Source organism: Cottoperca gobio, chromosome 2 (assembly GCF_900634415.1).
Source record: "Cottoperca gobio chromosome 2, fCotGob3.1, whole genome shotgun sequence".
NCBI classification, from domain to species: Eukaryota; Metazoa; Chordata; class Actinopteri; order Perciformes; family Bovichtidae; genus Cottoperca; species Cottoperca gobio.
Window position 1 is genome coordinate 11,139,026 of NC_041356.1, and position 26,762 is coordinate 11,165,787.

The following is a 26,762-nucleotide window of genomic DNA, read 5'->3' on the forward strand; positions in this document are numbered from 1 at the left end:
TCTCTTAAACATTTATCTACGATATCTATGAAATGCCTAAATGCACATGCTTTGTAAGGGCAGCTGCAAGACATGCTTAAAGTAAAAAGAAAAAGCGATTTGCAGCGCAGAGCCTGTGGGTATTGTTCTTTTTTTCTAAACAGGAGGCAGCTGCAGAAGAGAAGCACACACTGATTTGTGTTACACTGGGGATCCGGAGTCTGTTGTTGCACGAGCCATCGCTCTGAACCCCGGCCTTCTGTCTGCTGGGAACATTTGTAATTCACAGCAACACACACAAAGCCATGTAGCTGACAAACACACACACACACACACACACACACTGTCCTGCATTTCTGTCATCATACGACGGTCATAGCTACACCTTCCAAACCTGCTGTCGCCTCCCACGTCCTGCAGATCATTTCAAACATCTCACACACACAGAAAAAAAGACTTTGCTGCAGCACCTTCACTTCCAATCTCTCTCTCTGTAAGGATCTAATATATGACTTTAAATTCTTGACTCCAGCGTGTTTCCAATCCTTAGCATCCTCATCAAACTGAACCACAAGCAGCTGCGCCTCCTCCCTGTCCCCTGCTGAACTCCTGAAACTCATTTTGGAGTGAATTTGGAGCTGATTGCAGAGGAGGAAATCACTCACTGCTGCACGAGAACAGGCGTTCAGGCCTGAATGTGCATTATTAAAGAAGGGTAGAAACATTAAATATGCGTTGGTGAGGATCACGTCATCCAGCATCAAATGGCAGCGATACAAGTGAAAGTGTTTGCTGTATGTTACATCTTCAATTTCTGTATTTATACTGAAGACATCGAGAGGTTACCTTCATTTATGACATCAAGTACAAACTAAAACAAAGAAAAGGAACAAAACAAAGAGCGTTAGCAAGCTAATTGCTAACGTTTGCTCAGCTTGTGTCTCTGGTAACTTAAGATCCAGACGTCCGAGGACTAAAATATAAAGTTAAAAGAGAAAAATGTGGCTTAAAACCGGATAAGAAGTCAGTTCATGAAGCTTCTGGACGCTTCTGGGCGCCGTGACAGGAGAGAGAGAACAGATTTCTGAGTGATTTTAAGGAGGTATTTGTATTTAAAATTAAAGTTAAAGTTTAAGCCGGTCAGAGCGTGTCTGATAAAAACCATCTGAGAGACAGAAGGTAATTTTCCACGATCATATAAAATACAAGAGCGTGTCTTTCTAAAAGCCCCTGTATGTCAGTAAAGGTATATTTGAAGAAAGGCCTCTGCTCTCCCTTCTTGTCTCCTCTTCTTTTACATAACATCATCATAAATAATGCATTATTCATGTTGTTTTACTCATATGGGTCACTGCTAAAGATGTAGCCGATTGTTTGTGCAAACCTCATTAGCAATCATAGAAGAAAAGCCAAGTAGCATGAAGCACTCATCCATACTACGCTCTGATTGGGCACACACACACACTCACGATCTTCCTCTGGATGTCTTCTTCATCCATGGCTTAATGTGATATAAACCAGCTCTGCTTTACATTAAGAATACACAATGAAGAGTTCACTACAGCAGTGACCCTGTGAATACACAGCACATAAACATATATACAAGCGATAAAGCCGTCTCCGCTGGCGGCGGATCGTTACAGGTAGTCAGTGTAGCATCCGTAATGATGGTGACGCAAGAAAATCATACAGAAGCAGAGAGCAGCGGAAAATACTGAGGATGCTTCCCGCCAATACACCCTGAAGCTCCGGCTCACTTTACAGGTGCTCGTTGGTGGCTAGCTGTTCCAGTCTTTGTGCTAAGCTAAGCTAAGCTAAGCTAAGCTAAGCTAAGCTAACTGGCTGCTGGTCGTAGCTTCATATTTTCTAACTATTTCCTCAAAACTCAAGAAAGTGAATAAAAAGTCAAACTAAATCAGATGTGCATGTTGTTCTACACCCTCAGGAGCAACGCCAACACTCAGGATATGATCTGATTTACTTGCATTCATCTTTGTTTGCTCTGAATTTCCTTCTGGAGGATCGCGCTGCGTGTGCTCAGGAAATAGATTTGGATGCCGATGTGTTTTGACTGTTTATGCTCTGGTTACCTGAAGGATTTGGGAATATCATCTTAACGACATGCAGCTCTTGTTTGAACTCAAGGAGCTTCAATTTCACATAATTATCTCTTTTTTTCGAGTGTTTGGATGAGATTTGGACATCCTGAAGGCTTCCCCGCCTCTCTTCTGTCACGATGAGGAAATGAGTTGGAGGTTGTCAATAAATGAGAGACATGTTTAAATGTACAGCTCCAGGAGGCCTCGCAGACCCAGACCGTGCTCGTCTTCATCATCAATCTCAATGAAAACAGCAAATAATGAGACGGATGACCCTGTTGGGTTAGAAAAATCATTATTGTGCTACAAAACCAGCTGATACAGCCGTCAGCTAACAGCTAACTAATACTGTCCGTCATTGCAGGACTAAACATGGGAAAGATTTAACTATAGAGGTGAAATAAAAGAAGTTTATGCAGTTTTCTTATCTGGGATTTACGCACACTTACGCACGTTTGTGCAAAGATAATGAGTTATTGTGTTTGACTAAATTCTGTATATTATACTATTTAAATGACTAATATTTCTAATATTTAATATTATATTTTACAAACGCTACTAAATATCAAGCTTGTACTTTCGTTTCAGAATTATTTGAGGTTTTATTTCTTTATTTACGCTCCACTTTAGATTTTCATTTGGCCGTTTAACTTTTCTTTTAAATGTTGTGTGCACACTACAGGTTCATGCCCTTGTATGTGGATTGGCGGGCGTTTACCTGCTGATGACTGTCAAACAATGGGATTCATCATTATAAGGACACGGGTACAAACAAGTCTGCGGTTTAACAGCTCGATGAATCGTTCACTTTTCAAGAACAAATCAAGAAAAACTTTGAGTGAGGCCCAACGAGCTCAAAGATGCTAATGAGGCGTGACACCGTGGGGAACTGCAGACTCGGGTGATAACTCGTGATCTGAAATCCTGTTGAGATCAAATGTTTGTCCCCGCCTTTAGGGAGTAGAATACGGTCCCCACAATCCCACTAACACATCTGTGTGTGTGTGATAAAAGCCGTCCCAACCTGCGCCCATAATGAGAAGCCACAGGCCGCAGGACTAGTCATTAGTATTATCTCCCGGTGGAAGCGAAGGACGCAGCAGGCGGTGGATCTCTTTCATATCCAGCGCAGGAAGGCCATCTCTCTCCACCGCCCTCCAACTCTGTCCCTCTCTACAAGTCTCCAGAAAGGTGTTGTGCATATATTTAGTCATCCACGGCCCTGAATTTACCATTAAAGCTATAATTTAGCTGTCATGATGTCAACAAACCTTCTTTCTATTCAGCTCCTCCAGCCAGAGCTGCTGTTTTCTTTCTCTTTCATCCTTAATCTCGAATGCAAACACAATCTGTCACGCTGTCAAGATTAAACAACACACACATTGGAGATCTTCCACGTTTGGATATGAGCGAGAACATGTGGAGGAATGATTGCTCTCTGCCTGGTGAGACAGTAAAGCCCTCGGTCACATATCAAGGCTCGTGCTGCAACACCTCCATCTTATGTAACGAAGAAGAATGTAATGAGGAGGTGTTGGTGATGTGGCCCGGAGGGAGACTGGGGACGAGAAAGGTCAGTGAACTCAAGTGGAAGTAACATTTCTCTCGCTGTGAGGAAAGAAACGTTTGGAGAGCTTTGAATTTACTACATTTTAACATTCAAAGTGCGAGCCGGTGCGCGAATGTCCTCCATCTTTTATTTTTGCTGAAGCTACTTGAGCACAAGATTCACTTGTGGAGGTGCATAAATAATAATAAAAACACTTATGTTTAGAAGTAAGAAGCAAGTTTGTTCCGACAGCTAAGCTATTTAGCAAATTACAGATGCGAGATGGTTTTTAGCAGTATAATATAAATGCTTATTAAACAGAAAACTATATTTTCCAAAGGACTATTATTAAAAATGCACAAACAAAACTTTGGGGAGGGAAGTTTGCAGGATCACAAACAGTTTATGGTGCATTACCTCCAGGTTCAGGTACATTCATACACACGTTCTGCTTTTTTAATGCAGTATTCCACCTCTTCCAGTCAAACTCAGGGTTAATTAAAAAGATTTTATTGAGACTTTTTATGCACGCTGTGGGTTTAACATCCGCAGAAGCAGAAAGAATCTGATTATCCAGCTCGTTATCATGCAGCGCACTTCTATAGATTTATCTGTACCGGTGAATGTGATGCAATGTGAACAGGATCGAGGTTAGCAGCGGTGTTGTACTGTGCATCAGTACAATTATTATTGTTATTAGTGTTGCTTGAATCATGGTTTATCACACAGTGGCAGGATGTTTGACCCTGAGCCACAGCAAGCTGTTCTTGATTCAACATGACACTGTGAGGCCATCTGTGTTTGCGTATGCAGATCAGCAGGATTTGTGATGAGTGTAGTGATGAATAACAGAGATATTAAAAGAATTAAGTAAAGATGAGGGAACAAAACAACCTAAAGTCCCTAACTGAGTTAAAAACAACGTCAATATGTGACACAATTTATAAGATATTTATGAAATGTATCTATGTACCCATCTATCTTTATTTATTTTGTAATCTATATTAATGTTTATGTAATTCTTACTTTTTAATTTTTATTTATTTACTTTAATTTATTTTATTGACCTGATTTAGGGTTAGGTGAATCTTTTTTAAATATAATTTTAGTTTTAAGTTATAAATTAATTTGTAATCTTATTTAATTTCATTTTAAATCAATTTAAATTCAAATTATGTTTTGTTTAATTATATTTAATTTACTTATTTTTTATTTCATTTTTAAATGACCTGATTTAATTTGTAATATATTTTTATTTTTAAAATAGAATTTGAGTTTTAATGTTAAATATATATAATTGATTTAATTAATTATATATAAATATATTAATTAAATATATAATCAAATGTATTTTTGTTTAATTTAATTTTAAATTGATTTTAAATCAGTTTCAATATTCATTTTATTGCATTTTATTTATTATTTGATGTAATTTAAATGTAATTAATTAAGTGTTTTTATTATGTACTGTAAACACAATCACTAATTATTTATAAAAAAGTGAATAAATGAATTTATGGAACAGGACAAAGCCAGTTTTTTTATAAGATTATCACGATTGCTTCGACTTTGCAGACGGTTAGCAGCTTCTTTTTATAGACTATGTTTGGTGAATAAATGGTTTTAATATATATTCATGTAATGAAACCTCAGGTGGAGGGATTCTCATTTTCTGCTAATGCACTTCCCACTTCGCTCTGAACCAAAATAACTTGTTTTTCCTCCCCTGGTAGGAAGATCATGTCCATCCTGGGGTTTCATTCATTAATCTGGACGATGTTTGGCTTTTTATTAAACTCATATGTTCACAAGTCAGCGCGGTCTCTGAAACAACAACTTATTGGAATTAGTTTAGAAGCTTGTTAGAAGATAAAAATGCCAAACCATGTCTCACATGCCTTCACAAACGTCACCTCCATACTCTCTTCTCAAAGTCACACATCACCATCCCTCTCTGCTCACAATGTCACGCTGTCCTCGCCGCCCGACCCCCCTCCTGAGCTCCATCCCCTCCCTCTCTGCAGACATGCTGCTCAGCATTAGGATGTATCTGGCACGTTAACAGAAAAAAACCCTGGTGGATTAAATAACTCATTTTGCCGTTGAAGCATCAATTAACAAGTGAAGAGTGAATCCACGCAGAAGTTTCCTAATTTAAAGCAAGACCAAGTCGCTGGGACACAGTAAAGAATAACCCAGAATGCACTGCAGCTACAAGAAAAGGTGACATGAATCTCACCTCTTCTTGACCAGAAGAACTATCCTTCTCTTTCTTTGCTACAGTCTCCAAGAGGGAGACACACCTGACGGAGATCTGCACTCTGCTGAGTGCACTTCTTAGAGTTCTTATCTTTGCAGTACTCACCGCTGACCCACGTGGCCTCGGGGTTGTGGATGCTGAACTCTTGTTTGTACAGATCCGCCACAGACAGCCTGGACTTATTGTTGCCGGGGAGCTCCGCTGGGAGAGAACACAGTAACCTCAAATCCAGTCTATTCCAACAGCTTTACCACTAAAGAACAAACTGAGTAAATAGAGTAGGTCGTGTACGCCTGACCTACCAGGCGTGAGGACGACCACAGACATGGTGATGAGCGAGCAGACCGCCACGATCACCAGCAGCGAGATGGCGATGCCCTTCCAGTTCCTCTGCGGGGCGCTGACGTCCACAAACTCCTGCACACACACAAAAACAAACAGTTGGCATTGTTGCACCGCACCAACTACTGACCAACATCCCAATACACAGCATCTAAGAAAGAAAACCTCATAAAAACATTACTTTGAATCTGAATAAACAGAATAATTTGAGGCGATATTTCATGTTTTCATCAGATGAATTGATTTCTCGCAGCTCTTCTGAGATTGGGCAGCGAGAGGAGACTCTTGTGCAGCTTGAACTCATCCTGTCTAGACGGATCGGTGATTATCCACCAAAACTGCCATCAAGTACAAAGCTTTAAAATGTGTTGACCTCAGCGTAGCCCGAACCCTCCGAGCTTTTGATTTTACATTTTCAGATGAAGCTCTTATCTGTACCAAAGACTCCAAATCTGTAACTTTTTACGTGATGACCTACATTTCTGGACTCGTCTTTTCACTCTCACTTCAGGCGAGGATGATGAAAGTTACCTGTAGACTTTTAAAAAGCAAAAAAAATGATGCAAGGAGGGCTTTTGGTTCAACTTCGGATTTGGCAAGAAACCGAGCGTGGACGAGGTTTGAAGCAGCGACGCTGCAGAGAGTTGCGATAGGAAGCTGTCATATGGTGTTTAATTCACCATTCTTCAGAGCTTGAGGAAAAGACAGAGCGATCCATCAGAGAAGACAGTGTGAAGCCACTTCCACACATCAATCTTGTCAGATTTAATGTTCTCCAGCGTCACTACTTGTTTCCTATGTCCACGTAGCGATGTGAGCAAGAAACACATGTTGCCTTCAAGGTACGGTATTAGTTATTGTAGAAAAGAAAACATTTATTGTGTCTTCTTGCTGAAAGTTAGACGAGAAGATCCACACGACTCTCATATATGCACACGAAATATGAAGATACATCCAGCAGCCGGTTAGCTTAGCTTAGCACAAAGACAGTGGGGGGACAGCTCAGTAATTACCTCCCCCAAGGAGGTTATGTTTTCCTTTCAGTTTGTTGGTTTGTTGTCTGTTTGTCAGCAGGATTACAGAAAAGCTACTGCCACAGTCTTCATAACACTTGGTAGAAGGGTGCAACATGGGCCAAGGAAGAAGCCATTACACTTTGGAGCGGATCAGAATCACCGAGTAGATGCAAAGCATCATTTTACACTTATGGACACGTAAAACATGTCGTTTTGGAACAACTCTGATGCCTGCTCAGATGTCTGCGCTCTCCGAATGCCCTTTTTAATTAGTATGTTGAGTTTAATGTGTACACAAAACTAAATATATTGCAATGCAGCAGCGCTATGTCTCTGGAAACAGCCGGAATCCTTTTGGTTTGGAAGATACTGACGGTTTAGTAGATTCACTCGCCGGCTACACGACGACTGACCTCAGTGTCACTGAAGGTTTATAATCATCACGATAAGACGCACACATGTGTCCAGAACAATTAGTATCACATGCACTGTTGGGTGAGGAGGAAACTGTTGAATTAATGAAGCGGGAAAAACTGATTCACACACACACACACACACACACACACACACACACACACACACACAGAGCTAGCATGCAGAGAGTTAGCTCCGAGATGTTGAACTAACACTCAGAGAGCAGTCGAAGGCCCAGTGGTGTGCAAAGAATGCTCTACCCACTGCTGCGTGTGTGTGTGTGTGTGTGTGTGTGTGTGTGTGTGTGTGTGTGTGTGTGTGTGTGTGTGTGCGCGTGTGTGTGTGTGTGTGTGTGTTGAAGCAAGCTTTAGCAGTTGACAATTTAACCAGTTTTACTAAGCAGCATCTCATATCGAAGATATTAGTTTGAAATAATATAATCGGGGACACTTTGAGAATTAAAAACTAAAACTACTGTTAGGGCGTACACTACGAGTTTATTCTCAAAAAGCAAATTAAATAAATCTCGTATTCTATGAGAAATAGAGTATAAAAAAGTCCAAACTATATCAAAATATTTTCCATATATTCTGTGTTTTAAATGTTTGTATTTCTTTGTATACTTATATCATATACAGTAAAGTTATATAGTGTTTAAGTGCAGATATGTAAAGTGTATCTGAACTCTTACACTGCACCATTGTACAACATGCTTTGGAAATAATACTGTGGTTATGAGATTAATTACAATAATGTCAAATACACATAGCATGATTCCCATAATCAGTTGGAAGAATACCATTTCCTGTCCCCTGTAATTACTATTTTCATCCTCAAAGAACTTTTATCCATTTCTAAGTGTAACTGTGTGCATGTTAGGTTCCCCTTCCTTTCCTCCGTCAGTCTCAGGTGGACTAAACTCTGCAAGACTGTCAATAAAATGATGTTCTTATAAAGCTTCAGATCTTACACCTGCTCAAACACAGACAAATTCATCAACAGCTGATTCCTGAAATCTACCCTGAAACTATGGCGTGGACAAGTGGGAACTACTGACACTCAACTAATTCCGGAGCATTGGACAGTTTAGATAATAAAACTCACTCAGTTTACTCCACATATGCACTAATTAAAGTGGAAGAAACGCAGTTATATTCACTTCTCAGACTGAATTCTGTCTGTGCATTAATTACATGCATCGAGCCAGGATACATCTACATTTAAAATGAAAAACCAAATCTAAAAAAAAACATGCATTTGTGATAATAATCAGATTCTAACCGAGCACGAGCATCAGCGAAGCGCATCTAGTTTCCCCACAATGTCCTTCCAACATGTACCAAACGATGGCTGTCCACAGAGCAGATTTATCTCCTCACAGAGGAGGAAACACAATAAATGCATCTCTCGGTTTCTTTGAATATACCTCATCCTGCTGCGCCTCTTTCGGTTTCTTCTTGGTCGGGTCTTTGGACGCCGTCATTGTACCGAAGCCAGGGTCCCTTTGCTCAGCCTGAATCCAGCGGCTCTCCCGGTAATAACATCCAAACCTGTCGGCGCGTCAATTTAGCAGCAGGAGCGTGAAGCTGGATGGAATCACGACACTGACTTCACTTCCGGTGGGGACTTTCAAAATAATCAACGTGTTTTTCAGTCGCGAACAGTTGTTTCTATAAATCTACTATACATGGTTGTTTATTAGCAGAATAGTAACCCATTTTGAATTCACTCAATTCACTGTTGATGTTTTTTTGTTATAAGCTTTTATTTTGAAAATTAATGACAACATCCGGTGCCATTTTATATATTTCTGGCTAGCTTCGAGAAGTGTTTATATTTATTTTTATATTTATTTGCTACAAATAAAACTATTGAGCTATTTGACAATCTTATCTGTCATTTAACATTTATCGTAGGAAACATAATAATATACTTAGATATTTTAAGTAAAAGTTCTGCATTCAAAATATTATTAAGTAAAGGTAGTGTCAAATAAATAGTTTCTCTTTCATTTAAAACAACCACACAATTTAGTTTTATAAGTCTATTATATATTGTTGTAAGTATTTTAGATTCACTGTATCGTAATTAAGATTCAAAATTGATACATGTTTTGTAATAGGCTTTTATTTTGTTAAGTAATGTAAACATCTGGTGTCACTTTATATAATTCTGGCTAACTTTGAGAAGTCAAGTGTTTACTTTTAATTTAAAATGTTCCTTTATTTGCTGTACAAACACTGTGTATGGAGTCTGTCTATAGCGCTGTCCATGGTGCTGACCATTAAGTGAATAGGGTACCGTTTTTAATGTATACATATCACCATGAAACTTCCCCAGGTTATTACTTACATTAAGACAAATGCTTTTTCTAAAATGTTATGTTTAAAAATGCAAATTAGCAAACATTATGCAAACTACAGGTGAATAGGGTAAAACTTGTAATAGATATTACCACACGTTTATTATTTACATTAAGAAAATAGTTTTTTTTGTTCTTTTTTTAATTAAATATGCAAATGAGGCATTATCTAATGCTAACAAATAGACAAAGTTAGTCAAATAAACTCCTAAATGTGTATTTTGGATGGTTTCTTAAATAGCAAATTCTCAAATGAAGTGTCATTTAAATAAAATAAATAAGAAACAGGTGGACGTCGTATTCAGATCTTTTAATTAAATAAACGTAAAAGTAAAAGTCCTGCATTCATCTAACTTAAATAAATCTTCTCATTAAGCAGAATGGTCCATTACAGAATCCTGCGGGATGATAATCATTGATGCATTACTGCGTTCATCACTTTAATGTTGCAGATGTTAAAAGGTGGAGCTCATTTCAATTACTTTATATACTGCTGGGTAGCTTGTGAAAGTCCCCCGGGGATCAATAAAGTTTTATCTTCATCTATAATAATACCTCATAATGTAACAGTCACATTCTTAGTCCCTAATTAATTAAAGCTGCAACAGGAAATTAAAGCGATTTAAAACTTGAAATCCGTCATTATTATAGTTATTAATTAAACAGAAAATCATGCCTGTTAATTAATCCTGACCATTGTTGCTTCCGAATGATTTTATTAAATTTAAAATTATTAAATCACCTCATCACATCTGTTACGCTAATTTGTTCCCCCTTTTTTAAGGACGCTTCTAACTGTAACCTTTTGACCCTTTTCATTGTACTTTTAAAGCTAAAAGCACAACACACTGATCCTTTCCCTACAGCCTAACAGCTCAGCCCTCTCTGGTAACTGTTGGTATTTATAGTTTGTCAGTGAATTAGTATTTGTAAAGCAGTGTAATATTCCCACAGTGACTAACAGTGTGCCCGAGTCTTGCACTTTGTCGTGCTTCTACCCCGCATGATGTCACGCAACGACTCCTACGGTATCACTTCAGGGACTAAGAGCTCTTCTGAGATATCTTGTATTAGAATACGTCTCAGAAATAAGTTATAGGATTATAGCTGAGCGTGTCATCGGAGAGTGAACCGGGCCGAAGCTTCGTGTGTAGAGGGGAATGAAGCGAGACGATCGAGCAGATCAGTAACCAGCTGGCCCTTCCTGCTGCCAAGTGACTGGATGCAAACGGATAGGTGTCACATAGAAAGCCCTGAAGACACACATACCGAGCCCACTATCCAAAAATAATCACAATAACAGGAGGTGGGGAAGCAAACACAAATGAAGATGTTGGAGTTTGACAAAAGATAAACCAGCCTGCAGATATTAATCACCTCAAGCGAGCATCCTCTGGTATGTCTACACGGACCAAATGTTCCCACAAGGACAGAAAAGTCACAAACCCTGCTGCACAAACGAATCCTAAACCTGGGAATGAGTTTGCATTTTGCAGCTCAATTTGTTTTTTGAACAGGTTTTTGGTTAGATGCTTTAAATAAGTTCTGTGGGTAACACGAGCTTAAGAGATTTTAACGTTTTGTACGTCAGTAAATACCCCGCGCATTCTATACTTCAGCACGCCGATCACCAGTCCGCTTTTAGTTCAGTGGTGGTGGAGTGAAGTCATACGACCGTAGTTAGCTTAATGTTAGCTTAACATTAGCTTAACGTTAGCTTAACGCTAGCTTTTTACGTTAGCTCACACTGATAACGGTAGCTCGCATATTTTTGTACCACTCAAAATGCATTTTTTAAACTCTTCCATTTTTCTTCCAAGTAAAAAGTACATAAGTATTGGTAATTATCAAAATATGCTTTAAGTGCCAACAATAAAAGTACTCATCATGCAGCTTTATATTATATATTATATAACAGTAGTCTTCAATTGAGACCTTCAGGTTGAAGGGTTTAGGGAAGAAAAACAAATCATGAGACGTGAACAAGCGAGTGTGCTTAATGGAAACTGAATGTGTTTGTGTTTGTGCTCGGATGAAGAAATGCTCGAGGTCAACGAGCAGGGAGGGAAGAGAATATAAGGAAGGGTGGATGGAGAGAGGCTGGAGTTGATGGAAGCCGTGGAGGAGGGGAGGGAGGAGAGAAGAGAGGGAGGAGAGAGAAGAGAGGGAGGACGGAGAGGGAGAAGAGAAGAGAGGGAGGAGAGGAACAGAGCGGGAGGAGAGGGAGAAGAGAAGAGAGGGAGACGAGAGAAGAGAGGGAGGAGAGAAGAGAGGATGAGAGAAGAGAGGGAGGGAGGAAGAGAAGAGAGGGAGAGAGGGAGAAGAGAAGAGAGGGAGGAGAGAGAGAGGGAGAGAAGAGGGAGGGAGAGGAGGAGAGGGAGAGAGGAGGAGAGGGAGAGGAGAGAGAAGAGAGGGAGAGGAGAGAAGAAAGGGAGGAGAGAAGAGAGGGAGGAGAGGAGAGAGGGAAGAGAGGGAGGAGAGAAGAGAGGGAGAGAAGAGAGGGGAGAAGAGAGGGAGAAGAGAAGAGAGGGAGGAGAGAAGAGAGGGAGGAGAGGGAGAAGAGAAGAGAGGGAGGAGAGAAGAGAGGGAGGAGAGGGAGAGAGAGGAGAAGAGAGGGAGGAGAGAGAGAGGGAGGAGAGAAGAGAGGGAGAGAAGCGAGGGGAGGAGAGGAGAGAGGGAGGAGAGAAGAGAGGGAGGAGAAGAGAGGGAGGAGAGAAGAGAGGGACGGGAGAAGAGAGGGAGGAGAAGAGAAGGAGGAGAGAAGAGAGGGAGAGAAGCGAGGGAGGAGAGGAGAGAGGGAGGAGGAGAGGGAGAGAAGAGAGGGAGGAGAGAAGGGAAGAGAGGGAGGAGAGAAGAGAAGGAGAGAAGAGAGGGAGATAAGAGAATGAGGAGAGAAGAGAGGGAGAGAAGAGAAGGAGGAGAGAAGAGAGGGAGAGAAGAGAGGGATGAGAGAAGAGAGGGAGGAGAGAAGAGAGGGAGGAGAGAAGAGAGGGAGGAGAGAAGAGAGGGACGGGAGAAGAGAGGGAGGAGGAGAGAAGAGAGGAGAGAAGAGAGGAGGAGAGAAGAGAGGGAGAGAAGCGAGGGAGGAGAGGAGAGAGGGAGGAGAGGAGAGAGGGAGGAGAGAAGAGAGGGACGAGAGAAGAGAGGGAGGAGAAGAGAAGGAGGAGAGAAGAGAGAGGGAGAGAGGAGCGAGGGAGGAGAGGAGAGAGGGACGAGAGAGAGAGGGACGAGAGAAGAGAGGGAGGAAAATATACTCAAAGCTTGCGTCGGACTCGTCTTCATTAAATATTTAACGGTGGAATCAGAGACCACATGGAAATGATCTCTCTCTCTGACCTCTGCTGGCAGAAATCTTCAAACTACAACCTCGCTTGTGCACGTGTACGTGCATTACTGGTTCTAGCATGTGTGCATGTTTGTGCACCAGCCTTCGTGCCTGGGTCTGCCAGAGTTTAAACTTGTGCACACACTCATGTTTATCTATGATCTGTGACAATTACCATTGTTAATATCGAGGCTGCAGAATTAAATGTGTTTTATTGCCACTGTGATTTGATTTATTGGATTAAACCATTTTATCACCATGTTTATCTGTTCGGTGCTATTACAGTGTTCTTTTATGACTTTGTATCCTCTTGTAAAATGTGTGTCAAGACCCTCTAACACCAATTTTACATAGACCAGGACTTTAACCATTGGGATAAACTCCCAGGTGAATCATCTTCCTGCTGTTATTTTTAGTTTTAGTCAATGTTGTGCAGCCTGTACCAGAGGCAGCGAGCAGGCAGCAGTTTTAATGGGTCACGAGCCACAACGGTTAAGATTCCTCCTCCTCAGATGTCCAACCACCTTTTGGGCTTAGCTTCTGCTGCCTAATCAGGGACCGAGTCGCACCTGGGACGCCAGGTGAATGTAATTAACCTGCTGCCTGGATGGAAACCTGCCGGGCTCTGAGTTTGACAAGTTTGGTTGTAAAGTGTTTTAGATAAGGAAGGTGAGTGGATTAATTGACTCTGAGGCGAAGTCTTGATAAAAGCCGGTTAAAGTCTGTAAAACGAAGGTAAAGTGCTTCACTGCATGGTCACTTAATTAAATAGCATAATGTAACTTTAGCAGTCTGTTCCTACAGTAACTTCTTAAGGTGTCTCCTTCCTGTTTTGTCATGACTCCAGATTACAGACAAATGCTGAATGTATGCAGTGTTGGCCTTGTAGTCATCATTTAAAGGTTCAATGTGACATTTTGAGCCACCTGCTCCAAAGACATAGGGGGCAGTAATTCAAGGAGTTTTTATTTTTTGCTTCTTTGCTTCAAATTAACAGGGTCCTTCACGTAGCCACTTAGTAAGACACAAAAGTGCCAGTTTCTCAAAATGCATGGCATCGATGCCTTACCAGTCATAAATGAAGGAAATGATCTCAAGGACCAACCTGTAAATAATCCTAATTAAAAGAAAATGCTATGCTCCTTGAATATACATTCATATTTCAGTGTGTTTTGCAGCAGAAGGGGCCTCAAACACCGAACTGTGGGATTGATTTTAATCCCTTCAAGGCCTAAATGTCCATTTATAGAAATACAAATTTGTATTCAGCACAGAGACCGAATAAGCTGTGTGTGGGAGTGTGTGTGTAGTGCAGCTGGCAGATGAAAGCATGTACCTGCTCAACATATTAGTGATCTCCATGATAGCGCACTACTCTAATCTATACGCAGGTTTTTCAAAACAAACCGCCTTTTTTAGATGAAGAATGAATTAACCAAAAATGTGTTTTTAGAACCGCTATGAAAAGCTTCCATGATTAAAAGATGAACTGAAATCTGATATGTCTTAAGCAATTAATGCCGTGGAAGATCCACTACCTTGACCTAGAAAAAAGAGGGTCAGGGTTTACTGATTGACCCATTAACCAGCCTGCAGGCCCTGCTGGGGCTTCAGTCAGCCAGCATCCTGACACAGACTGTCAAAAAAACCAAACTGCACGGTTGTAAATTGTGCCAATGGGGGTTTTTATCGTGTGACGTCTCAGCCTGGAGAGACTCCTGAGTCATATTAGTTTCATAAGAGTGACTGCAGAAGTCTTTGTTAGATCCAAAGGCCTCCAGGATCAAAACAGCCTTGTAAAAGTGACAGAACGTTATAAACAGATGGGTCCGAAACAGTCAAAATGTAGAGAAATGATTAGTCAGTCAATTACCAAAGTTAAAATAAAGATAATAAAACATTACTTGAAAAGATTTTTCTTGTTTTTTTCCAGCTTCTTAATTGTTACAATTTGCTTGCTTTTTCTTCTGTGTGATAATAAACCCAGCTCTTAAGGTTCGGGAAGCTGCGACAGTAACTGAGAATGCAGTTTAGTTGTATGGGCATGTCATTTAGTTGGAGACCGGGTTGACCATACAACTTCAGAAGTCCTGTGTTCAAATCTCAAAGAAGCACATGCTCCAGCCCAACAACAACAACAACAACAACAACAGTCTGACACACTTTAAATCCCAGAGGATGTGTTTCTGTTTCTCACAGCCTCAACTGTCCCAGGAGGCACCAGACACTCCTGGGACATTACTGATAAAACGCAAACGTCACTCTTCTCTATTGATTTTCCAGCTATGAAGGACACTTTAGGATGTTTTTGTTTAACATATTCATCCACTGCTGAAGGCCCACATGTCAAAACACTCACTCGACACCTTTCATAAGATCCACAGTGTTGTGGTTTCTATAAATAAGAGGATATTGACACCTCACCTCAGGGTACCTGAGCTCTGGGTCCATCGTGTTGACGTCTCTCCAATCAAAACACTGAAATGTGAAGCATCAAACTCGGGCAGCAGCCAGACGCTCAGCCTGAAAAGTGGACAGTATTGTCCAAAAACAATAAAAAATGTATTCCCTCTGCAAAAGCCTCCTCTCCTGCTCTTGCCACCAGCTGTTTCTGTCTGGCTTTTCTCTTCAGAGTAAACAGACGTCTGACACACATACACAGGCACACACTCACGAAACCCCTCTGTTCTGATTTTACTACTTAAAAAAGGGTGTCATTCATAAGTAAAAATCAGCCAACCCAGTTTCACTTGGCGTCGTTAGTCTAATAATCTAATCCTGTGTCGGGGGGGAATTTGCCTGGAGATGACACTGAGGCCCATTGAGCTGAATTCGATCACGCAAACATGTGTATAAGTATTGTATTGGCTTTTAGTCAAGAAAAACAATCCTATAATGACATCTTTGTTGTTTGAAATAGGCTCCACGCTCACTCCAAAACACATTTTATCAATAAGGTGCATAAACTGTTTCAATTCACACGTAATTGCTGTGATCTGGGACCGAAATTTGCATCACGCAAGGTACAGGACCTGTTGATTATAGGCCTGCGTGACCAATAAACAACATGAACATGTGAAATAGTCTACGCATCAAGACTATTCATACCAGCAGCGAAGCAAATTTAGTTGAAAGATGCAACCCTTGTTCAATAAAAAGTTAGAATATATTGGAGGATTGATCCAACTCCTGGAATACGATTGACCCAGATCAGCGCTGTCAGTCCGTCTGTGGTAAATCGTTGTACAGCCTAAGCTACTGTAAGCTCTTTTACTGTTTTCCCTTTTAGCAAAACGAGTGAATTTGAGTTCCCTCTGGTAAACAGTCTGGCAGTGTTTATGTCTGCCTTTTGTCAAGGTTGCTACGGAGCATCAATGTTGTTGTTTACATGTTATTGTTTTTTTATCACGTGATATTTGCGTTCTGTGTGAAAGACAAAAACAACACATAAAAAAAACTTGATTGATGTGCCATTATAGAAAAGCCTGGCCTTAAGGGTTCCTTCCAAGTCAATATCAGCTCTTCATTTATATTATTAGCCGACCACAGCTGTGTCGTCGTGATGATGTTGGAGTCAAACGTGTGGACTCGCTCTGTGACGAGCCTGGAGGAAATATGTTGTTAAACCCTGAACTGCAATCTTACAAAACTCCCCTTCTTGTCCAGGTGATGTGGAGGATGTGTGCTATGGTGTCGAGGCGGACGCCAGTGTGCTGGGTAGAGAGGAGCAGATCCAAAGCACTTCATCACTACAGAGGGGAGTGGGCATAGATCCAGACACGTAGCATGTTTCAGGGTGACTAAACCCGACCCATGATATAGCAGAAACCCGCTTTTCAAAGATCTTAAATTTGCCTGTAAGAAGATTAAAAGCTGCACATTTTATGACATCTATAAATCATCAGTGAGCAGCATGAAGGTTGACAGACAGTGAGGAAAACCCTGGAGGACTTTCAGTCCAAAGGGAGGGATTCAAACCACAACACCGTGTCTGCTGCACAGCTGGAGTTCAAAGTCAACCTGCTTAGACAGATTAAAATTAAAGTAAGAGGTGTTGCCATGCTGGAGGAGACACAGCGAATTAAAGCCTGTCTGAATTAAAGCCCATTAGACGTTTAAAGCCGCCAATAAAGACTCATTTATTTACACACTTTGTGGTAAAGCTGTGACATTATTTTACCTGTGTAACACCTGGGAAAAACTAAACAAAAAAATAAGACTTGAATAAAATAGAGTCAGATGAGAACATTGATACCATCAGATTATTTTAACCAACTGGCACTGGAAAGACTGGAAACTAAAAATATTTTAAAACTTGACAACTCCAGCACATATAGGCTTCCTTGTAGCACCTCAACACTTGTTTTGTACACATGAAACAAACAAGATTGTGTTAATTAGTGAGCTTTAGAGGTCCTCACTTCCGGTCTTTATGCTAAGCTAAAATAACAGCTTTTCCATTTACCATACATACACAGAAGTATTATTTATCTTTTCATCTAACTAAATGAAATATTACTTTTTCAGAGTCTCTACATTCACTCTGTGCTTCGAAACTCTCGCCATATTTTGACCTGGAGGGAAGCCATGGATCACAGAGTTCATTACTGATTAAGAGAAAAGCTTGTATTAGTCAGAGGCATTACAAAGCTGCTCAGCCCTCCCTTATCTCTGTCTCTGCTTTTTACTGTGACTGGCCACCAGTAGCAATTAACTGAACATCTGCTTGTTCTTTTTCTAGCTTGTGCTTTCACACTGACAAAAACATTAGTCACAAGTGTGGAAAAGACTTTAAGGGAAAACCCCCAAACTCTGGGTTTAAATGTTTAACTAATTTCATAAATTCTGCATTAAACTACCTGTTAGGAGTTCACATAATGTGTGTTTTGTGGTATAAACTGAAGGCATCTGCTGTTTTCAGTGATGAATGCTCACAGTGCTAACGATGCTTATTAGCAGTATGTTAAAAGCTGCTAATTACTGCAAGAAAAGAACATCCTATTCAGTTTCTTTGTGGGAGGAAAACAACACCACATATAAACTATCAGGGGGGGCACCAAAGTCGCTAGAAGTGTCCCAGGCTCTTCTGACGTGGGCTGCCCCTTGCTTGACCAGCCTACGGGCAATGCAACTACCAGTGCAGTGGAACAATGTTGCGGACTTCCTCTCCCGTCACAAACCTCCACCAGGGGAGTGGTGGCATCATCCAGAGGTGGTGCACAGCATCTGGGGGCTCTTTGGCGGGGCAAAGGCGGATCTTTTTGCCACAGGCTGAGGTTCCGCCCCCCCGAGCATCCCAAGGGCTCCTACATGGGACCTGCCCCTGGTTTTGGGGCTTGCCTCCCTTTGAACCCTTGGAACAGGCAGAGCTGAAGTGGCTTTCAGACAAAGCATGTTGGGGAGCTACAAGCCTTGTCTGTGAACAAGTCATGTTTGAGGTGGAATTCTGATGGCTCCGGTGTCCTGCTGTGGCCAAATACAGTGTTCCTCCCTAAGGTGTTGGCATGCTCACATCTGAATCATCCTATCCAGTTAGCACAGTTTGACCCCCCCGTAGGAGACGGGGAGAAAGGGTCAAGACTCTTGTGCCCGATGCGAGCCCTCAAAGCTTTTATCGGCTATAACACATGCATACGACAGTCAGAACAACTCTTTATCTGTTACAGTGGTCCTACGAAAGGCTACGCTTTCTCAAAGCAGCGCCTGTCCCACTAGATCATGGATGTATTTCCCCATGCATACAAGGCGAATGACCGTTCTCTGCCGCCCAGAGTAAAGTGCCACTCCACTAGGAGTGTCTCCACATCATGGGAAACCCTGAGAGATGTGCCCGTGGAGGACATATGTGCTGCGGCCACATGGGCATCACTGAGCACATTCTCCAGGTTTTACAGGGTGAATGTAGCCACCTCTCATCCATTAGGAGTGGTTCTTCTGCAGAGTCCCTCTGCTCCACCTTTATGAGGTAGGTACTCAGGATTCCTCGCGACTCTGTTGCTATAAGTCATCCAGTGTTATGCACTGTCTCTGGCAGTCAGTAAGGATGAAATGGAACGAAAGTTACGTATGTAACTACGGTTCTATGAATCCTGGATGGCCGCCAGAGCTTGGAATTTCGTGATTTTGCGAGAAGATTCTGTAGGACTGATCTCGTCAATGACACCGGATCTTATACATGACCGGGGTCATCCGAGGTCACACGTGACTTTGTTGATATAAATAGTCGACCTGCGCATCTGCGAGACGGAAGATATTCAGTGTTAAGCACTGCCTCTGGCGGTCATCCAGGATTCATAGAGCTGTAGTTACATATGTAACTTCGTTTCTCCTTGTGCAGGGATGTGAGCCTCTAGGCTGCTGCCTTCATAGCAATGACCTTGGTTTGGAAAATTGTATTTCAAAGCAGTCTAACCTGAGATGATTCCTCTTGAGCCACAGTGTGACTCACTGACCCAAAAAATAAAACGCATTGAAGAAAATGCTAACAACAAGTGCAACAAGGACAAGATCATTTCAAATAACAAAATAGAAATGGCTCATGCATTTAAGATATTGAAGAAAGATGGATAGCATGCAGTAGGTTTAACATATAAAAGGTTTATTTTTTGGTTTTATGTGCATTATTGCCGTATTTAATCCACTGCAATTATTTGACACCTGTAGCGTATGAAAAACATAATTTAACACGTGAAATATGATCTATTATAGATTTAAAAACCCACATTTGTTAACATTATCCCCACCTTTACAAGCTGCTACATTAAAGAGATGCTTTTAAATACGTAAATTCATCATACTGCATAATGAGTAAAGTTTGATGCTTTTCTGTTAAATTTGTTATTTCTCCTTATATTAAAAGATGCCAGTAAAAATACATCCACAAGCCATGACAGGAGTGCAGACTGGTATTGTCTAAGACTGCTCTCTAGTGACAAAAAATGGACTTGCAATCATTCATAAACTACTGTATACTGATTATAAATAAATGAAGTCACTTGCAGGGCCCTAAAAGCTGCAGATTTATTGTGTGTCAAACATTTTATTTTAAGTAAAAATAATATAGTGTTTATTTATTTACTCTGTCTGGATCTGAAGATTTCTGATCCTGCTGACAGGATAATTAGAGTTTAACAAAACGATTTAAAATGAGGAAATCCTGATTTAAATGTAAACACAGCTCTGTTGTGCAGACGAGCTTCCTGAGCTCGGATCGCAGCTCGGATCGAGTCGGCTGAGCCCATGTTATGGCCAGTTCGTACTGTAACGGACAGCAGGAACCCTTACACTGTAGAAGTTTAATGGTGATATTTATTAGTTCAAATGTTTACCCCATTCACCTGTTGCGTTTTGCCTTAAGTGAGATCCAGTTGCCTGAAAGCTTACGTGATATATTTGTACAACACATAAATTCGATAAGAAATACAACTTGCAACCCCACATGGTTTTGAAGCCAACTGGAGGGTAAAAACAATCATGCCGAAAGAATTTCCTGATAGACCACTAATATAATCTGGAGTTGTTCTCGGTGTGATTAACTGTAGTTCAACTGTAACATGTAAAAAGGCTCATTTGTGGTGGTCAAAAATAATTTAAACGGAAATTGTATATTTAAAAGAAATATATATATATTTTTTAAATATGCAAAATGTTGTTATTATTACTAATTTAAAGTATATGGGAGGAAACCGGAGCACCCGGAGAAAACCCTTACGTAAAACATGAACAAAGCAGAAATTGAACGTCTGAGAGTAAAGTAGTTAGGAGAAGTGGCAGAACAAGGTGGTAATTAAAGAGATCAGGCTGAAACTGATAATTGTTTTTTGGTCTGACTGCCTGCCTTTAGGATGGGTTTAGGATGCCTGCCTTTAGTAGGGTTGCACATCTGTTGCATGTTCATCCTTCTGGGCATTGGCTTCCCGGTATCTGCGAAGGGGTAACTGGACCCCTCTGCACTGTATGGGAAATCCTCTCTGCTTTGTTTAACCATAGGTAATCTGAGCATTTGCTTCGGTACCACGCTAACTGCAAAGGCTTAACTGGACCCGTCTCCAGAGAAAGGTAAAGCCACTCTTTCTTTAGTTGTAGCTAATCCAGCCCTTGGCATCTCTCTATATAAAAGCACTCTGCTTTGTTTAGCCCTAGATAATCTGGGCATTGGCATCCCGTTATCTGCAGAGGTGTGACTGGACCCCTCTGCACAGTCAGCCACCTCGAGACACCTGCCCCTGTGCTCCCTCTGTCCCTCGAGACCCCAGCCCCTGTGATCCATTCGCATCCCAAGACTCCGGTGTTCCCTTTTCCCAAGACCCCTTCGCTCCCCTCTCCTCCCGAGACCCCTTCGATTCAACGTAAAGGAGCAACGGCTCTACTCCGAGTCTCTCACGGATGGCTGAGCTTCTCACCCTATCTCTAAGGGAGACGCCAGCCACCCGTCTGAGAAAACCCATTTCGGCCGCTTGTACCCGTGATCTCGTTCTTTTGGTCATGACCCAGCCTTCATGACCATAGGTGAGGGTAGGAACGAAGATCGACCGGTAGATTGAGAGCTTTGCCTTCTGGCTCAGCTCTCTTTTCGTCACAACGGTGCGGTAAAGCGACCGCAGTACCGCCCCCGCTGCTCCGATTATCCGGCCAATCTCTCGCTCCATCGTCCCCTCACTCGCGAACAAGACCCCGAGGTACTTGAACTCCTTCACTTGGGGTAAGGGCTCATTCACTACCCGGAGCAGGCAATCAACCGGTTTCCTGCTGAGAGCCATGGCCTCAGATTTTGAGGTGCTGATCCTCATCCCAACCGCTTCACACTCGGCTGCGAACCGATCCGGTGACTGTTGAAGGTCACAGACCGATGATGCCCTAAGGGCCACATCATCTGCAAAGAGCAGCGATGAGATCCTTAGGCCACCGAACTGCAACCCCTCTCCTCCACGACTACGCCTCGATATCCTGTCCATGAAAATCACGAACAGGATTGGTGATAAAGCGCAGCCCTGGCGGAGGCCAACATTCACTGGGAACAAGTTCGACTTACTGCAGAGTATCCGGACACAACTCTCGCTTTAGGCGTACAGGGATTGGATGGCCCTCAGAAGTCACCCCCTCACCCCATACTCCCGCAGCACCTCCCACAGTATCACCCGGGGGACCCGGTCATACGCCTTCTCCAGATCCACAAAACACATGTAGACCGGATGGGCGTACTCCCAGGCCCCCTCCAGGATCCTTGCGAGAGTGAAGAGTTGGTCCGTTGTTCCACGACCAGGACGGAATCCGCATTGTTCCTCTTCAATCAGAGGTTCGACTATCGGCCGAACCCTCCTTTCTAGTACCTTGGAGTAGACTTTACCAGGGAGGCTGAGAAGTGTGATACCCCTGTAGTTGGCACACACTCTCTGGTCCCCCTTTTTAAATAGGGGAACCTCAACCCCAGTCTGCCACCCCCTAGGCACTGTCCTAGACTTCCACGCAATGTTGACAAGGCATGTCAACCAAGACAGCCCCTCAACACCCAAAGCCTTCAGCATTTCTGGTCGGATCTCATCAACCCCTGCGGCTTTGCCACTGTGGAGTTGTTTGACTACCTCAGTGACTTCCATCATGGAAATTGACAATGATGCCCCATCAGCTTCCAGCTCTGCCTCTACCATAGAGGGCGTGTTAGTCGGATTCAGGAGTTCCTCAAAGTGCTCCTTCCACTGCCCGATAACCTTTCTCAGTCAAAGGTAGCGCTCCACCTCCCGCATTAGTTCCGGCTCCTTCCCCCACAGAGAGGTGACGTTCCACATCCCCCGAGCCAGCCTCTGCTGCCCGGGTCTGGTCCGTCGAGGTCCCTGACCATCACTGTCACCCGTTTGACAGCGCACCTGACTCCAGCAGTTTTTTGAGCGGTGGTTCCACAGGATGGATGGATGGATGGGAGGCACAACGTAGCTTCTGCGGGCTGTGCCCGACCGGGCACCGTGGCAAACCCGGCCACCAGGCGCTCGCTGTCGGACCCTTCCTCTGGGCCTGGCTTCAGACGGGGTCTCTCCTTTCCTTTCCCATTTTTTCATGAAGTCGTTTTGTGTACACATGATTTTGTATATCCTGTTTTATTTTGAAGTGATCACTGCCCCTTGTGTCATGTCAAGTTGTACTTCCTGTCTGTGTGTTTTCCCTCTCTGTGATTGTTGATTTGTTCCTCCTGTGTCCGTTCACCTTGCCCTTATGTTTTAGCTTCTCTCCCAAGCTGTGTCTCGTTGCCCTCGTTTAGTGTCTGTGTGTATATATCCCTGTTTGTCCCAGTGTTCCTTGTCAGTTCGTCATCAAAGTGTCACCCCTGTTGTAGATGTCTCCTCGTGCCTCCTTTTTTATATGCGCATATATCTCTTTGCCATAATTTCAACAAAGTATGTAGGGGCGCTACATACTTAGCGTCCCCCCCGAGCATCCCAAGGGCTCCTACATGGGACCTGCCCCTGGTTTTGGATGCCCTATGCTTGCCTCCCTTTGAACACTTGGAACAGGGACAGCTGAGGTGGCTTTCAGACAAAACTGCTTTTCTCTTTGCCATAATTTCAGCAAAGCATGTAGGGGGAGCTACAAGCCTTGTCTGTGAACAAGTCATGTTTGAGGTGGAATTCTGATGGCTCTGGTGTCACACTGTGGCCAAATACAGTGTTCCTCCCTAAGGTGTTGGCACGCTCACATCTGAATCATCCTATCCAGTTGGCACAGTTTGACCCCCCCGTAGGAGACGGGGAGAAAGGGTCAAGACTCTTGTGCCCGGTGCGAGAAAACTTTAAATTAATTAATATAATATTGAAAATCTGTCATTTCAATTTTTGTTTTTTGTTATTGCTAATTTAAAGTATGTGGAAGGGAACCGGAGCACCCGGAGAAAACCCTTAAATGAATGTTGGAATCAGACTTCAGGTTTTTTTTTCCATTTTTATGCGCAATGTTGTTATTATTGCTAATTTAAAGTATGTGGAAGGGAACCGGAGCACCCGGAGAAAACCCTTAAATGAATGTTGGAACCAGACTTCAGTTTTTTTTTTTATATCCGCATTGTTGTTATTATTTTTAATTTAAAGTTTGTGGGAGGAAACCGGAGCACCCAGAGAAAACTTTAAATTAATTAATATAATATTGAAAATCTGTCATTTCAATTTTTTTTTTTTTGTTATTGCTAATTTAAAGTATGTGGAAGGGAACCGGAGCACCCGGAGAAAACCCTTAAATGAATGTTGGAACCAGACTTCAGGTTTTTTTTTCTGTTTTTATGCGCAATGTTGTTATTATTGCTAATTTAAAGTATGTGGAAGGGAACCGGAGCACCCGGAGAAAACCCTTAAATGAATGTTGGAACCAGACTTCAGTTTTTTTTTTTTATATCCGCATTGTTATTATTATTTTTAATTTAAAGTTTGTGGGCGGAAACCGGAGCACCCGGAGAAAACTTTAAATTAATTAATATAATATTGAAAATCTGTCATTTCAATTTTTGTTTTTTTGTTATTGCTAATTTAAAGTATGTGGAAGGGAACCGGAGCACCCGGAGAAAACCCTTAAATGAATGTTGGAACCAGACTTCAGGTTTTTTTTTCGTTTTTATGCGCAATGTTGTTATTATTGCTAATTTAAAGTATGTGGAAGGGAACCGGAGCACCCGGAGAAAACCCTTAAATGAATGTTGGAACCAGACTTCAGTTTTTTTTTTTTTATATCCGCATTGTTATTATTATTTTTAATTTAAAGTTTGTGGGCGGAAACCGGAGCACCCGGAGAAAACTTTAAATTAATTAATATAATATTGAAAATCTGTCATTTCAATTTTTGTTTTTTTGTTATTGCTAATTTAAAGTATGTGGAAGGGAACCGGAGCACCCGGAGAAAACCCTTAAATGAATGTTGGAACCAGACTTCAGGTTTTTTTTTTCCGTTTTTATGCGCAATGTTGTTATTATTGCTAATTTAAAGTATGTGGAAGGGAACCGGAGCACCCGGAGAAAACCCTTAAATGAATGTTGGAACCAGACTTCAGTTTTTTTTTTTTTTTTTGATATATATACAAGCAATGTTATAATTTTTTATTTAAAGTTTGTGGGAGGAAACCGGAGCACCCGGAGAAAACTTTAAATGAATATTGGAATCGTGAAAATACTGTAATTCTGTATTTAAATTTTTTTTTTTTTTTGTTATCATTGCTAATTTAAAGTATGTGGGAGGAAACCCTTACGTAAACATAAACAAAGCAGAAATTGAACATCTGAGAGTAAAGCAGTTCGGAGAAGTGGCAGGACAAGGTGGTAATTAAGGAGACCAGGCTGGAACTGATCATTGGTTTTTGGTCTGCCTGCCTGCCTTTAGGATGGGTGGTAGTCTAGTAGGGTTGCACATCTGTTGCATGCATGTTCATCCTTCTGGGCATTGGCTTCCCAGTATCTGCAAAAGTGTAACTGGACCCCTCTGCACTGTATGGGAAATCCTCTCTGCTTTGTTTAACCCTAGTTAATCTTGGCATTGGCACTACGGTATCTTTAGTGGTGTAACTGGACCCCTCTGCACTGTATGGGAAATCCTCTCTGCTTTGTTTAACCCTAGTTAATCTTGGCATTGGCACTACGGTACCTGTAGTTGTGTAACTAGACCCCTCTGCACTGTATGGGAAATCCTCTCTGCTTTGTTTAGGCCTACATAATCTGGGCATTGGCATCAAGGTACCTTGAATGGTGTAACTGGGCCCCGCCGCAATGTTTGGGAAATCCTCTCTGCTTTGTTTAACCCTAGGTAATCTGAGCATTGGCTTCGGTACCCCGCTAACTGCAAAGGCGTAACTGGACCCGTCTTCTCCTTGTTTAGTCGTAGCTAATCCAGCCCTTGGCATCTCGCTATATAAAGGCACTCTGCTTTGTTTAGCCCTAGATAATCTGGGCATTGGCATCCCGTTATCTGCAGAGGTGTGACTGGACCCCTCTGCGCAGTCAGGGTAAACCACTCTGCTTTGTTCAAACCTAGATATTTTGAGCAATGGCGTCCCGTTATTTGCAGAAGTGTAGCTGGAGTCCACTGCACTTAGAGGGATTTCCGATCTGAGTACCCCCCATGGAACTTTGTCCCTTTGTGACTCCAGAGGGAGTTTACGGATATCTATTTTGTTGCGCTTCTGCAGGTAGACAGGAATTGCATTTGCAATTTTCATCTTGTCTTTAGATTTTTGTAGTTCAGCCTCTTTCTCAGCCTGAAGCCTGTCCAGGTGTTTCTGCTGCTCTACCTTTTCTTTCTGCTGCTCTGCCTTTTCTTTCTGATCATTCTCCTCTCTCACTTTCCTTCTATGACCATCCATAATCCAGGACTCTTCATTATGAAAACTGTAGATTTCACGCAGATTGTCTATATCCACATCTTTTCTGGCCTTGGCTTGGATTTTTTCCT

General features: G+C 42.0%; 1 protein-coding gene across 2 annotated transcripts in view; it reads right to left on the reverse strand.

The window, feature by feature from the left end:
• The window catches only part of LOC115019956 (inactive dipeptidyl peptidase 10-like), a 48,136-nt gene that overhangs the window by 17,304 nt on the left and 4,070 nt on the right, over positions 1-26,762 (reverse strand). The window contains exons 1-3 of one of the 2 annotated variants that reach the window (XM_029449726.1): positions 9,086-9,206; positions 6,190-6,304; positions 5,993-6,088 (exon numbers count right to left, since the gene is read on the reverse strand). In XM_029449726.1, the coding sequence (XP_029305586.1) occupies positions 5,993-6,088; positions 6,190-6,304; positions 9,086-9,142 (268 nt within the window). In that variant the 5' untranslated portion in view covers positions 9,143-9,206. Of the gene's footprint in view, positions 1-5,992; positions 6,089-6,189; positions 6,305-9,085; positions 9,207-26,762 lie in introns of those variants that run through there. The other variant, XM_029449718.1, reaches the window with a different exon arrangement.